General features: G+C 32.4%; 1 protein-coding gene across 2 annotated transcripts in view; it reads right to left on the bottom strand.

Annotated features, from left to right (window-relative positions):
* STXBP5L (syntaxin binding protein 5L) overlaps positions 1-16,868 on the bottom strand; it is a 338,252-nt gene that overhangs the window by 72,220 nt on the left and 249,164 nt on the right. For both annotated transcript variants that reach the window (XM_087439668.1, XM_087439669.1), the window contains exon 19: positions 4,850-4,915. In XM_087439668.1, the coding sequence (XP_087295794.1) occupies positions 4,850-4,915 (66 nt within the window). The remainder of the gene's footprint in view (positions 1-4,849; positions 4,916-16,868) is intronic.

Genomic DNA, 16,868 nt, shown 5'->3' with positions numbered 1-16,868 from the left:
CAAGAAATGCAAATGAAGCTCATCAAAATCATTAGACATCAGGGATACGCAATTCGATTTAATTCTATTAGCACCACGTACACACCAGAATGACTAAAATTTTTTTAAAAAATTAAACATTGGCAGAACTTTCATACTATGTTAGTGGAAGTAAAATTGGTGCAAACACTTTAGAAACTCAGTAGTATTTACTGAAGCTGAACATATACATACCCTATGACCCAAAAAGTCCACTCCTAGATACAGGTACAACAGAAAGGAGTTTATATTTGCATTAAAAATTGTACAAGATTGGTCATAGTGGCTTTACTTATAATAGCCCCAAACTGAAAACCATCTAAATGTTCAACAATAAACTGCATAAATAAATTGAGATATATTCATATAATAGAATATTACATGATAATAAAAATCATTCAGCAACACAGATGAATATCATATACATAACGTTGAGCAAAAGAAGCAAGAAACAAAAGAAATAAATACTGTATGATTCCATTTATATAAGAATCCAAAACCTACAAAACTAACCTAGGGTGACAGAAGTCAGAATAGTAGGTACCTTTGTGGGAGTTAGTGGCTGAGAAGAGCATGAGGGAAGTTCCTGGGGTTCTAGAAATATTCTATACCTTGATCTGAGTGTTGTTTACATGGTGTACTCATTTGTAAAAACTAGTCTAGCTGAATTCTCAAGATTTATCTAATTTGATGTTTATATATTATTCCTTAGTTTAAAAAACTTTACCCCAGGGCTGGCCCCGTGGCTTAGCAGTTAAGTGCGAGCGCTCCACTACTGGCGGCCCAGGTTCAGATCCTGGGTGCACACCGACGCACTGCTTTTCCGGCCACGCTGAGGCAGCATCCCACATACAGCAACTAGAAGGATGTGCAACTGTGACATACAACTATCTACTGGGGCTTTGGGGAGAAAAAGGGAAAAAAAAAAAAAAAAGGAGGAGGATTGGCAATAGATGTTAGCTCAGGGTCGGTCTTCCTCACACACACACACACAAAAAAACAAAAAACAAATGCCAAAAAGTTTACCCCAAAAGAGCTAAGGCCAAAGTATACAAAAAATTCCAAATAAAAAAAGCAAGAGTTGTGGTATTAATAGTAAACAAGGAAGAATTCAGGTGAAGAACACATAATATGAAATGCACAAGAGTAATTAACGGTAAAGGATGTACTTTTTGTGGATATATTTTTGAATATCTACACTTGAATATTCTTAAAAATAAAAACACAGCAGATACAAGGAAAAATAGAAACACATTACTGGTATGATATTTAAATTTGCTTTTTTTCCATCCTTGACAAGCCAAGTAATCAAAATACAGTCATGCACCACACAATAATGTTTTGGTCAAGGACGGACTGCATACTATACAATGGTGGTCCTGCACGATTAGTACCATATAGCCTAGGTGTGTAGTAGGCTATATTATCCAGGTTTGTGTAAGTACACTCTATGATGTTCGCACAATGAATTTCTCAGAACATATCCCGGTCATTAAGTGACACAGGACTGTATAAGTAAGGACATGAAGGACTTAAATAACATAATTAATATGGTAACACATAGCTGCTTAATGCTACATGTTTACATTAAATAACTGTTGTGTCACAGAAACATAAACAAATTATCTACCATATAGAAAATACTGTTAATGCAATCACAATTTATCAAAAGCTATGATACATTTAATGCAGAGTTCAAAGGGAAATTTAGCCTTATTTACTTATATCAATAAGTAAGAAATAATAAATATAAATAAATTAAGCATCTATCACAAAAAAAGTTGAAAAGGGAAAAATAAAAGGAAAGCAGAGGAGGGAACTAATAAAGATAAAAGCAGAAATCAATAAGTTAAAAAACAAAAAACTCAGTAAAACCTTTGTTTGGGTTTAAACAAACAGCAAAATAAATCAACTGTTAGCTAGCCTAATTAAAGAAAGAATCTCAATCTTTGCATATGTTACGTTGTACATTGTTAGAAAATTTCCATAACGAAAATATTTTTCTTTGAGAAAGTATAAGTATACAAAATTAGTAATTATAAAGGGTAAATGACTTGACAAGGGAATTCTACCAAAACTTCAAAAAGTAGATAATCCCAATAGTATTTAAATTGTTGGGCATAAAGAAAGAAGTCTTTAAAAGACCAATGTCTGATTACAAAAAATTGCTCTAAGGCAGAGACAGCACAAGCAAAGTTAAAAGACAAAATTGAGAAAAATATTTGGATCTCATGTCACAAAGGGATAATCTTCTTAACTTAAGGAGAGGTAATACAAATTGATATGAAAAGGACAAACAACCCTATAGAAAATTGGCAAAGTATAGGAACAGATGATTTACAGAAAAAAATATTTAAAGAGTTCTTAGACATATGAAAAGGTATTCAACATCACTTATAATATGTGATAACTAAATTGAAACTATATGGACATATCCTTTTTACCAAATAGACTCACAAAGTACAAAAAATTGATAACCAACATTTGCATGTTATTGTTGGAAGGACAGAAAATTGTTGCAAACCCTAAGGGGAACAATTCGGGAGTATCTATAAAGATTAGACAGGCATATACTCTTTGACCCAGCAACTTAATTTTAGGAATTTATCCCACAGATATACCTGTACACATTTAAAATGAGAAATGTACTAAGGTTAGTCACTGCAGCATTGTTTGACATAGCAGAAGACTGGTACCAAGTTAAGTATCCTTTAATTGGCAAAATGATTAAATTATAGTACATGTATGTAATTTCAATATCATATAATTGTAAATAAGATTGAGGAAATATTTTATGTAATGTAATGGAAAGACAAGACACACAGTAAAGTAAAACAAGCAAAGTATAGTGAAATGCATAAGAAACACCACTTTTGTATAAAAAAATATGTCTTTTTGGTTTGTTTACAAACACAAATTGGAAGCATAAACAAGAAACAATAATGATTATATTTCAAGAGTAGAGAAACAATGTATGGGGAAGGATGGGAGGGAGATTTTTTATTTCATTTTTTTTTGATGTTTGAACCATATAAATGTATTACTATTCAAATTCAGATTATGGATGAGAATTTAAAGTGAAGTTAAATTATTTAAATTTGATATATGATATCAAATTATATTTTATATTGAAGATTTCTGACACGGGAAAATATGATCAAAGTAATATTTTAAGAAGATTAATTTTGCAACATGATATGGAAAATAAATTGTAAGAGGGAGAGTTGGAAAGCAGAGATGCTTGTTAGAACATTTTTCAACAGCCAAGACTTGGAAGCAACCTAAGTGCCCATCAAGGGACGAATGGATAAACAAGATGCGGTATATATACACAATGGAATACTACTCAGCCATAAGAAACGATGAAATCCAGCCATTTGTGACAACATGGATGGACATTGAGGGTATTATGCAAAGTGAAATAAGTCAGATGGAGAAGGTCAAATACCATATGATCTCACTCATTAAGTAGTAGATAATAACAACAACAAACAAACACATTGAGACAGAGATTGGATTGGTGGTTACCAGAGGGGAAGTGGGGAGGGAGGAGGGTGAAAGGGATATTAGGCACATGTGTGTGGTGATGGATTGTAATTAGTATTTGGGTGGTGAACACAAGAATGTGATGTAATCCATGCAGAAATAGCAGTATAATGATGTACACCCGAAATTTATGCAATGTTGTAAACCAATGTTACCGCAATAAACAAAAAATATAAAAATTAAAAAAAAAAACATTTTTGTGATCCTCTAGGTATGGGGTAATAAATACCTAAATTAGGATGGCACCAATGGGAATGCAAAAGAAAGGGTAAATGTATAAGACTATATTTAAAATAAAAACAGTAAAATAAAGATTAAATAGATATGATTAAAACAAAAATTTACACAGGACACAACTAGGTTCTACTTAGCCTACATTCCTGAAGAATAAGGATAAACAACTAACAACTCTTAAAGGATGGAGTAAATTGAATAAATGTCATAATTCTACACGAATTTCTAAAAGTCAAAATTCACTGCTTTATAAAGACGTTCTTAAATGTTTATAAATTTGTATGAAGTTAAAATAAAAATAAATAAAATAATTAAAATAAAAATTATAATTTTTTGATTGTGAAAATAGATCTACAGTTCAATGTCAAAGATATATCTAATATTTTTGGTGCTTAAGAATTTACACATTACTATATATGCATTATGGAAAAATCAGATAAATAAAAATTAAAAACATAAGCAAACCATTCATAATCCCACCACCCAACAATGTCTACTGTTAACATTTTTCTTACATACCTTAAAGACTTATTCCTAGGAATCTTTATATTGACATTTTTAATATATTTTAATGGGTTCATGCTTTATCTTGATGTGTTACTTCCAACATATTATCATTTTTTCTTTCTTTGTCAATGAATATACATATTTCCAAACTATGGTCCAGACGGATGGTATCATATGCTCCTGTATCTATAGTATATATTTCCCACTAATTCAGCTCTAGCTATAAGAAGACAGAGTTTCTGCATAATTTTATCAATTTTTACTTAGAATTATTAATATATTTGCAAAATAACTTTCCTTTAAAATGTCTTTAAAAGTATTACACTCATACTTCTGATCTTAATTTTTTGGTAGGCCAAAAATACTTTTAAAGACATTTATTTCTATTTGATTTTGGAATAAAATTTGCTTATGGTTAAATTTCAAAAACTGAATTACACCTAATTACTAAAATTATGAATGTTACATTATAAGAATTATGAAAATAAGCAGTAGATTACTGCAGTGAATTACCAGAAGCTTGAAAAATATCACTCATGTTTACCTGAAGTGGGAGACTTGCAGCGCTCAAGTTCCAGGGGAACTGGACTGTCATTCAGCTCAGTTAAACCTGAAAATAAAATGATAAAAAAATGAGATAACTTTTGCAAACACTTCATAGATAATTCTTATTTCTTAACTCCTCTAAGTTTAAAAAGGTTTTTTTTCCCCTGTGAAAACTACTTTTTTATGCTCATGTTAGGACAGTTATTCTGAAAATTTGTTTTCACAAGTGATACAGGAAAAAATAAGAAGCAATAACTAATTGATATACAAAGGGTAACTGAACACGATAGTGGAAAGATATAAAATTTCTTTTATTTTTTTAATATGAAATCGCTACTTTAATAAATGACCTAGTTCATCTGAAAATAGACTAAGAATAATACAAATTAGAAGGTGTTTTTTAAAAAGGCCTAATCAAATCTTCCACTTCCAAGAGAAATGCTTATTGGCTTTTAAAAAGACCTTTAAGGAGATGCTACAAATTTTAAATATTATACTTTTTTATATAAAAATGCAGTATTGCATAGTACATACTAAGTGATTTGCTCAATGGTATCAAATTCCTTCTTATGATCGCTAAATTTTTCTCTTATTTCTAATATTTCTTATTTTCTATTCTGTTACTTTCCTGATGAAACAAGGATAGACAATACATCATTAATAAATATTTCTTAATTCTCACTATTTGCAAGTCTGCATTTCTATGGCATTCGTAAAATACCATTAATTATGATTTTCCTATCCTTCTTGGAGAGTCTCACATACTTTTTATTTGTAAATAAATATTCAGAGCTTCTATTTTAATGTAAATCTCCATACCCAGAAGTACTTAAGAGCTATTGTCAATTACCAAAAACTATCTTTGTTCATATTCCTTCCCACCACCCCCTTCTTTATATAATCTGTACCAATAAACTTGCTGTAGGTTCAAAAAATCATGGAATTTTAGAAGTCCACTGTGATACTCTAGCCCAACCCTTATGTTTTATAGACAAGAAACTTAAGTTCAAAGAGTTTGAACTATTTATTTAAGGTTACAGAACTAAGTTAGTGCCAAAGCTTGAAGAGAATTCTTTATATATTTTGGTTGAGCTTTTTTTTTTTTTCCTGAGGAAGATCAGCCCTGAGCTAACATCCATGTTAATCCTCCTCATTTTGCTGAGGAAGACCGGCTCTGAGCTAACATCTATTGCCAATCCTCCTCCTTTTTTTTTTTTTTGCCCCCAAAGCCCCAGTAGATAGTTGTGTGTCATAGTTGCACAGCCATCTAGTTGCTGTATGTGGGACGCGGCCTCAGCATGGCTGGAGAAGCGGTGCATCAGTGCGCGCCCGGGATCCGAACCTGGGCTGCCAGTAGCGGAGCGCGCGCACTTAACCGCTAAGCCACGGGGCCAGCCCTGGTTGAGCTTTTTATCAGAAGTAGGTTTTGTGAATATTTTCTTTGAGTAGGTGACTTATCTTTTCATTTTCTTAATGAAAATGAAGTGTCTTTTGATGAGTAGATTAATTTCCTTGAAGGAAAATTAATCAATTTTTTCTTTTATTGTGATTTTTTTGCAATTCCAGTATAAGTAATCATTGTCCACCCCATGGTCATGAAGATATTATTCTTCATTTTCTTCAAGAAGCATTTTAATTTTTAGCTTTTATTTTTAGGGTTATAACTCATCCCAAGTTATATTGATTATGGTGCGAAGTAGGCAGTAAGGTTCATTTTTTCCCCTATATATTTGCCCAGGTGTTCCATTATTATCTGTTAAAAAGATTCTCCTTTCTTCATTGATTTTTATTAGTGACTTAGTCAAAAATAAATTGGCCATATATGTGTGGGTCTATTTCTAGACTATCTACTCTGTAATCATTGGTCTATTTGTCTACCTTTTTCCAACTATCACACTATCTAATTAATGTAGGTTTTATAGTACATGTTGAAATCAGGCAGTGAAATCCTCCAACTTTGTTCTTTTCCAAGAGTGTTTCAGTTATTCCAGATTCTTTGCATTTCTATATAAATTTTAGAATCAGTTTTTCAATTTCTACAAAAGTATACGCTAGATTCTTATTGGATTGTGATAAATCTGTGGATAAATTTGGTAGAATAAACATCTTAAAAACACTGAGTCTTCCAACCCTTAAACATGGTATTCCTCTCCATCTAAATGATAGAAAATTTCTTTCTGCACTATTTTGTAGATTTCAGTATAGAAGTCTTGTAGTTGGCATTTTTCAAGTCTTCTATTTCCTTTTTGGTCTTCTGTCTAGTTCTTCTATCATTATTGAAAGTGGAGTATTGACATTTCCAATAATGATTGCTGAATTGTCTATTTCTCCCTTTTATTCTGTCAGGTATTGCTTCATGTACTCTGTAGCTCTGTTGTTAGGTGCATATATGTTTATAATTGTTATATCTTCTTGATGGATTGATGATTTTATTATTTTAAATGTCTCTATTTCTAGTAACATTTTTTGCTTTGAAATCTATTTTGTCTATAATAGTATAGCTACTCCAGCTTTCTTATGGTTGCTGTTTGCATGCTCTTTTTCCATCCTTTTACTTTCAACCTATTTGTATCTTTCTGTGTTTTCTTAAGACAGCATAGAGTTGGATCCTGATTTTTAAAAAAATCTTGTCCAAAAATCTCTATCTGTTGATTGGATAGTTTATCCACATTTAATGTTATTATTGATATCGTTAGATTACATCTGTCATTTTACTTTTGGCTTTCTGTGTGTCTCATGTCTTTTTTGTTTCTCTAATCCTCCTTTACTGCTTTGTTTGGCATTAAGCAAATATTTTCTAGTGTAACTCTTAATTTCTTTAATAAAATTTTCACTATATTTTTGCAGTTCTTTGTGGTTGCTCTAAGACAACATATATGTCTTACCAGGATCTACTTCAGATGTATACTAACTTAATTCCAGTGAGATATAGAAATATGACTCTTTTATATCTCTATTTCCTCTTTCCCATTTATGTGCTATTCTTGGTATATATCCATATGTGTTACAAACCCAACGATGCATTGTTACAATTATTACTTTACATAATTTTATGTTTTTTTATAAAAGGTGAGAGAAGAAAGGAAAGCAAACATATATTTATAAAGTTTGTATTAACATTCTGATTTACCATTTCTGGCTCTCTTCATTTGTTTTGGTACATCTATCTGGTGTTACCTGCTTATTCAAATACAATGATGTCTCCTACCCACCTCCCTTGTGCTGTTATTGGAAAATATATTACATTTTTACATGTTATAGGCCTAAGAATACAATTTTATACATATTGTTTCATAAATTGCTTTTTAAATCAAGAGAATAAGAAATATGTTTTTACACTATTATTTTATAATTACATAATTACCTTAAAAGTATTCTTTTTTCCTTTGAGTAGATTCAAATTACTATCTGGGGTCACTTTCTTTCAGCCTGTAGAACTGCCTTTAGTATTTCTTGTAAGATGGCTCTGCTAGCAACAAATTCTCTCAGTTTTTGTTTATCTGGGAATGTCTTTATTTCACCTACCTTTTTGAAAGACATTTTTGCTGGATATAAGATTCTTGGTTGACAGTTTTTTCCATTGAGCACTTTGAATATGTCATCCTACTCCCTTCCAGCCTCCAACGTTTCTGATTAGCTATTAATCCTATTGGAGTTCCCTTGTATGTGACAAATCATTTTTCTCTTACTGCTTTCAAGATTTTCTCATTGTCTTTTAGCATTTTTACTATAATGTGTCTGGGTATGGATATCTTTGAATTTATCCTACTTGGAGTTCATTCAGCTTCTTGGATGTGTACATTAATGTTTTTCATCAAATTTCAGAAGTTTTCAGCCTTTATCTCTTCAAATGTTTTTCTGCTTCTTTTTCTCTCTCTTCCCTCCTCCTCCTACTCTTATTATGGACATATTGATACACTTAAGGTATCCCACACTTCTCTGAAGGTTGTTTTCTTCATTTTTTTTCTCTTTCTTCTTCAGAATGCATAGTCTCTATCAACCTACATTCAAGTTTTCCAATTCTTATTTCTGCCAGTTCAAATCTACTGCTGAGTCCCTCTAGTGAATTTTTCTTTTCACTTATTGTACTTTTCAACACCAGAATTTCCATTTGGTTCTTTTTTTTTTTTTTTTTTTTGACCTCCTTCACTCATTTCACCTACCCTCCACCCTGTGCCTCTGGAAACCACCCCAATCTGTTCTCTGTATCCATGAACTCTTTGTTGTTGTTGTTATTTCTTTGTTTTTAGGTTCCACGTGTAAGAGACATCATATGGTATTTGTCTTTCTCTGTCTGACTTACTTCACTTGGCATTAACACCCTCAAGGTCCATCCACGTTGTTGCAAATGGCAAGATTTCCTTCTTTTTTATGGCTGAATAATATTTCATTGCATATATACACATTTGCTTTATCCATTTATCCATTGATCGACACGTAGGTTGTTTCAATATCTTGACTACTGTGAATTATGCTGCATGAACGTGGGGGTGCATATATATTTTTGAGTTAGTGTTTTCACTTCTTTTGGATAAATATCCAGAAGTAGAATAGCTGGATCATATGGTAGTTACATTTTTAATGTTTTGAGGGAACTTCCATGCTGTTTTCCACAGTGGCTGCACCAATTTACATTCCCACTAACAGTGCACAAGAGCTCCCTTTTCTCCACATCCTCACCAACACTTGTTATTTCTTGTCTTTTTGATAATAGCCATTCTAACAGGTGCAGGGTGATATTCTCATTGTGGTTTTGATTTGCATTTCCCTAATGATTAGTGAGGTTGAGCATCACTTTTTCATATACCTGTTGGCTATATGTATGCCTTCTTTGGAAAAATGTCTATTCAGATCCTCTGCTCATTTTTTAATTGAATTACTTGGATTTTTTTTTTTTTTTTGCTATTGAGTTGTATGAGTTCTTTATATATTTTGGATATTAACCCCTTATCAGATATGCGATTTGCAAATATTTTCTCCCATTCAGTAGATTGCCTTTTCATTTTGTTAATGATTTTCTTTGCTGTGCAGAAGCTTTTCAGTTTGATGTGGTCACATTTGTTTATTTTTGCTTTTGTTGCCTTTGCTTTTGATGTCAAATCCAGAAAATCATTGCCAAGACCCATTTCGAGGAGTTTACTGCCTATGTCTTCTTCTAGGATTTTTACGGGTTTCTGGTCTTCTGCTCAAGTCTTTAATCCATTTTGAGGTAATTCTTGTGTATGATGTAAGATAGTCCCATTTGGTTCTTTTTATAACTTCCATCTCTTTGTTGATATCTCTATTTGGTGAAGTATCATCATCATAGTTTCCTTTACTTTTTTAAGCATGCTGTCTTTTAGTTCTTTAAGCAAATGTGTGTAAACATATTTTTTAAGGCTGCTGTGAGGTGTCTGTTAAATCCAACATCTGGACTCCCTCAGAGGCAATTTCTGTTGCCTGTTTTTTTCCTATGAATAGGTCACACTTTCCTGTTTCTTTGCATGTCTCATTATATTTCATTGATAACTACACATTTTAGGTAATATAGCAATTCTGGTAACTAATTACTGATTTCCTTCTCTCCTTTTTGGTTTTTCTTGTTTTCTTATTTGTTTAGTGATTTGGCTAGATTATTTTGGTGAAGTTTATTTCCCTTACATTGTGAAGACTTTGAGGTTGCTTCTCAGAGGGTACAGGCTTCAGTGTACATACAGTCACCCTGTATGTGATTTTAGCAGGGTTCTCTTTGACTGTCTCTTTCCCTAATCTCTCTGTTAAGCTGTCTGCTTCTGTTGATATCACATCCAGCTGTTAGGTCTCACAATCACAGCCAGGTGATTGCTTTATTGTCTTTGACAATGTCCTGGGACATATATTACTCAACATTCTAATCCAATAAAATGTGGGCAGGGGTCATACTGGAAGCCAGTCTTTGAGGTCTGTTCAAATCCCAGGATAGGTCTTCTTAGCTGTCTCTTTTCTTAGTTCACTAGCTCACCTATGGTCCAGCTGGTTGCTCTTAATTAAGAAGCTACCAGCTTCTTATTTGATTTCCACCAAATACTTAATTGGTTTTGCAGACATCCTTAGGCTTGAACATCCCCAAATTGTCTTTCAAATAAAGCTAGTTCCTTTGGGGAGAGCTTCAGAGTTTGCTCTTCGTAAGATTGCCTCTTCCCCTGGGAAAAACCTCTGAGCCACTAGTCTAGGCCCAGGGTAGGGGTAGTAACCTCTGGTCTTCTCAGTTTGACTTTTCTGGCATGAAATCTCTGCCCTATGAGCAAGTTGGGGTCAGAGCAATCAGGGCCTCAGCATTTTTTCCTTGCCATGCCTGGAGTAAACCTTCTGTCCTATTAGTAAGGGATAGGCAGGGGAATGAAGCCTCTGACCTCTTGGCCACATTGACCAGGAATTTGGCCTTTTCAATTTGGAGTTGGGGGGGATGAGAAATGCTGGCAACCTGAAGGCAGGAGAGGTATGAAGCAAGTTGTGGCTCAGTATTACAGACTCTCATTTTTTACCAAGTTTCAGTAGATTTTCTTGAATGTTTCTTCATTTTCTGTATCCTCCTAGGAAAATTTCCAGAAACTTTAAATGATTTTTTTTTTAATAGTTTTCACCAGTTATGCTTTTTCTCTGGAGAATGTGTCCATGGTGCTCTTTAAGTTGCCATCTGGAAGTCTATCCTGTACATGGCATTTTAAAAACACATTTCTCAATTATTTGCTGCTATTACATAGAAATATGATTGATTTTTGTATACTGACCTGTATTTTTCAATGTTGCTATGTTCACACATTGTTTTTGTAGCTTTTTTTGAAGATTCCTTTGGGTTTCCTACATACACCATATCATTGGCAAATAAAGAGAGTTTTAATGTTTTCTTTCTAATCTTTAGGCATATTATTTTTCACCTTGCTTTTCGCCCTTACAAGGTCATCAAGTACAGTGCTAAACAAAGGTGATGAGAGTGGACATCATCACCTTGTTACCAATTTTAGTGGAAAAACATTCAATATTTCACAATCAAGCATGATGTTATTTGTAGGTTTTTCATAGATGAGCTTTATTCAATTGAGGGAATATTCTGTTCCTGGTTTTCTGAGGATTTTTATCATAAATAAGTGTCAAATTAAGACAAATTTGTTTTTGCATATATTAAGGTGATTATTTTCTCCTTTATTATGTTAATCAGATGTTTTGCATTGATTGATTTTCAAATATTAAACTTACATTCTTGGGATAAATTCACCTTGGTTATGATGTTTCTTCTTTCTTACATATGTCTGTCTTCCATTTGCTAATAATTTATTTATGATTTTTGCACCTATGTCCATCAGTGAGACTAGCTTGTACTTTTCATCTAAGTTACTGTCTTTGCCAAGTTTTGGTTTTCAACACTGTGCTGGCCTTAGATAACCGGTTGGGAAGAGTTCCTTCTTTTTTCTATTCTCTGGACTTGTTTGCATAAAATTAGGGTTATTTCTTCCTTAAATGTTTGACAGAATCAATCAGTGAAGCCACTCATGGCCTGTAGTTTTCTTTCCTGTATTTAATTTTGAATTCAAGATTTTTTAAAAGATATGAGGCATATATTTTTCAGTGTGTTTGGTGTCAGTTTTTGCAATTTTTTTCTTTCAAGAAATCTCTTTATTTCATGTGTATTGTCAATTTATAGGCATATAGTTGTCAATAACATTACTTTATTATTTCTAATGTCTGTAGAATCCACAGTGGTGCTCCATTTTTCATGCCTAGTATTGGTTATTTATGTTCTTTCTTCTTTTTTCATCAGTCTTGGTAGGGTTTTATAGATCTCAGTAATCTTTTTGAAGAGCTATCTTGTGATTTTGTTGATCTACTCTGTTGTTTACCCTCTATTTCACTGATTTCTGATCTTTATTTCCATCCTTCTGTTTACTTTGGGTTACATTTTTCCTTCAGTGTCTTAACAAAGATGTTTAGATTATTAATTTGAGATCATTCTTTTTCTAATATAAGTATCTAATGTTTTAAATTTTCCTTTAGCACTACTTTAGCAACATCTCACAAATTTTGATAGTTTGTATTTATACTTTCACTCAGTTCAAAAATATTTTAAAATTTCCTTTGTAATTTCTTTTTTAAGCCAGGAGCTAATTTTAATTACCAAATATTTGGGGATTTTAAGACACAATTTTAGTATTATTTTCTAATTTAATTTCATTGTTATCAGAGAACATACTCTGCTTGATTTCATTCCTATAATTTATATTTCATTATAACTTGTTTTATAACTCAGTCTATTTTTGTGAATGTTCCATGTCCGCTTGAAAAGAGTTCATATTTTCATTTCTGTGGTGTAGGTGTCTATTTATGTCAGTAGGTCAAATTTAAGACAGTTGCTTAAGTTTTTTATATCCTTATCAGTTTTTGTCTATTTGTCCTATCAGTTACTGAGGAGAAATGATGAATCCCCAGCTATGATTGTAGATTTGCCTATTTCTTTCTTTAGTCTTGACAATTTTGCTTTATATATTTTTGCTTTATATATTTTGAATTTCTCTTATTAGGTCTATATGAGTATAGGATTTTTATATCTTCCTGATAAAGCAACTCTTATAATTTTGAACTGCCTCTCTATCTCCTAGTCTTGAAGTCTATTTCATCTCATATATGGCCACAACAGCCTTCTTGGGCTTAGTGTTTTGATGGAATTCTTTTTCTCTTCTTTTACTTTTAATCTATTTGTGTGTTTTTATAATTAAAGTGCATCTCTTATAAAGAGCATATAGTTGGGTCTTTTTTTCATCCTTTCTCACAATATCTGCCCCTTTTTTCGGGGGGAGGATGTTTCTTTCATTTACATTTAATATAATCATTGATGGAGTTAGGTTTATGTCTATCATCTTCCTATTTGTTTTCAGTTTGTCCCCTCTGTTCTTTTTTCCACTGTTCTTCTTTTCTGTCTTTTGAGAAAATCAAATGTTTTTTAGTATTCCATTTTACGTTTTCTTCGGCTAGTAAACTACACCTTTCTGTTGTACTTTTTTAGTGGTTGTTCTAGGGATTACAATATGCATCTATAATTCATCACAATCTACCTTTAATTATTATTGCATCATTTCTCTTATGATAAAAGAAACTACAACAGTATAATTCTATTTACCTCCCTCCCATCCTTTGTTACCGTTTTCATATATTTTTCTTCTACATGTTATAAACTCCACAATACACTATTAGTTTTTAACTTAAAGAGCAAAGTAACTTTTAAAGATTTTAAGAAAAGATAAAATAATCTTTTATATTTACCCAGATATTTACTATTTCCAGTGCTCTTCATTCTTACTGCATATCTAAATCTCCATCTGGTATTTTTTTCAGCCATAAAAAACTTTCTTTACCATTTCTTGTAGTGCAGGTCTGCTGATGACAAATTTATTTTCCTTCATTTAAAAATATTTTTGCTAGATATAGAATTCTGGATTTACAATTATTTTTCTCTAGTACTTAAAAGATGTCATTCTGTTGTCTTCTGTCTTCAATTATTTCTGATGAGAAATCACTCTTTATTCATATCATTGTTCCCGTGTGTATGTATGTTCATTTACTACTTTTAAGGTGTTCTCTTTGATGTTGGTTTCAGTAGTTTTACTTTAAAATCTTAAGTATGGTTTCTTTGAATTTTTCTAGTGTAGGGTTTTCTGAGATTCTTGGATCTTGGAGTTCATGTTTTTCATCAAATTCAAAAAAAAGTTCAGCCACAAGTTACTGATGTTCATTTAGGTTTTAACTTTTTTTTTTTTTAATTCCACTTATGTTTGGATCATTTTCATTGACCTGTATTCAACTTCTTTGATACTTTCTACGGCTGTCCAATATATCGTTAAAGTGACTCTGTGAACTTTTGATTTCAGATACATTATTTTCATTTCCAGAATTTCTATTTGGTCCTTTTTTAGAGTTTCAATTTCTCTCCTGAAATTCCCAAACCTATTCCCCTATTCTAATGCACCTTTTACTATAAATTCTTATAATAATTGTTCAGAAGTTCTTGTCTGCTAATTTCAATTTGGGTCATCTGTGAGTCTACTTAGATTGACTTTTTTCCCCCCACGATTTTCTGCTTCTTTGCATGTTTTCTAATTTCTGATAGTATGCTGTGTATAAAAGAATAGTGGGGACTGAAGTATATATATATATGACTGGAATATATATGTATATATAGATATATCCTTTCTTTTTTTCATTTCTTTTGTCAGACAGCTTAAGGGAAGGGCTAATCATTCAGATTCTACAAAGTATTGAACTGAGCTGCGGCTGGCCTGCAGCTTTAATTAAATTAAGTTTCCCTTTAAAACCGGACCAAGAAAATCTCTCTTTCCTCTTCAGTCCAACACTCAAAGATCCACGCTCCCTTTGCCGAGGGGCTGATTCCTAAAGTTCTCAATATTTGTGAAGGGAGAGGGTTGGGATACAGCTTCAGATAGTTTAATTCACCTTAGGTCAAATTCTATAATAACCTCAGAATGCAAGTACTTTGAAACCACATGAATTCTCTCGTCGTTTAAGGTCCACCTGCACCGCCACTTTCTCAAAAAAATTCTGAAAGTGGTGAGTGTTAGGTGGCAGAGAATTGCCAAATGGAATAATTTGTTTCTGTGTTTAGAGCTATTTCAGATTCCCACTCAATAGGCCATTCCAGGCAGTTAATAAATTACAATGGTTTTTCCTATTCTTTGCAGTCTGTCCAATTATGGAAAGCTCACTCCTTCCCCCTGTGCCTAGGTCAGTCACTTGCCACAGGTATAGAAGCAGCTGCAGCTTTCTACTCATCTATGAATGGCTCTTCTCTTTCTGGAATTCAGTTAATCAAGGATTCTTTGAATCCACCACTCTTCAATAGCTTCATAGAAAAGTACGATTTTAATTTTATCATTGTTATTATCACAGGATTTTACTACTGTTGTTGTTGCCATCATTGTCATTACCATAGGGATGAAGGACTTTTATGTCTTTCAACATCCTATCTGGAAATGGAAATCCCTCCTTCATTTATACTTTACGTCTTGGAAATACTGTGGAAGCTGAATGAAGACATGAGGACCAAAGGAATGGAAACCAGTTAAATTGGTTAATCCATTACTGACACCAGTAGGTATTCATTAACGTGCTCAAGGTGCATGCCAAATAATTGTGCTTTTCCTAATAATATATTGAGCACTAAATGGCGAGATTTCTATGAGATTATGTGGAGAAAGTTTTGTCTGATATATGAATAAAGTCAAGCAAACTGACTACTAAACTTGGAAGAATTGTACAGTGATTCACTAAAAAAACTATAAATCCTGGTTGAGAACAGATACAAAAATTTTATGGTAAATAGACAATTGAATATTGGAAGACAAAACTCTATTGAGTACAATGAATTATATCAACTTTTATAAATTTCTAAGAATATAAACCTATAGTGTACCTTAATTGATAACAATAATCATGATAGTATTTGAAGTACCCACTCGTGAATGCTAAAATATCAGTATTCTTTAGGCGACTAATCCCCAGTACACAAATGTCTCCATACATATAACAGTCTACACTTTTTGGGATTTTCTTACCAAATTATCATTTACCACATAAAATGTTCTGGTCTGAATGTTTTCCAATTTGATTGACATTTTGGCTAGATAATTTTTTGTTGTGGGGTGGTATATTGTAGGATGTTTAGCAGCATCTCTGGCTTCTACCCACTAGATGCCAGTGCAGCACCACTCCTCCTAATTGTGACAACCAAAAATGTCTCCAGACATTGCCAAATGTTCCCTGGGGGACAAAATCATCCCTGGTTGATCCCTGATTGCCTTAAGTTATATCATCCTGTTTTATTTGTTTGACTCACATTGAGATTACTGTTAACTAAACTTCAGAAAACTCACACATATTACAAAGTAATATTTCCCCTATTTTTTATTTCTTTATTTTTTTAAAATTCAAAGATGGAACCTTATATTTTACCTACTAATTACAATTCAATTAAGTTTCTTTGCAACACAAAT

Source organism: Ceratotherium simum, chromosome 15 (genome assembly GCF_057802395.1).
Source record: "Ceratotherium simum simum isolate JZ-2026a chromosome 15, ASM5780239v1, whole genome shotgun sequence".
Lineage (NCBI taxonomy): Eukaryota > Metazoa > Chordata > Mammalia > Perissodactyla > Rhinocerotidae > Ceratotherium > Ceratotherium simum.
This window is presented reverse-complemented; position numbering and strand designations above follow the sequence as displayed.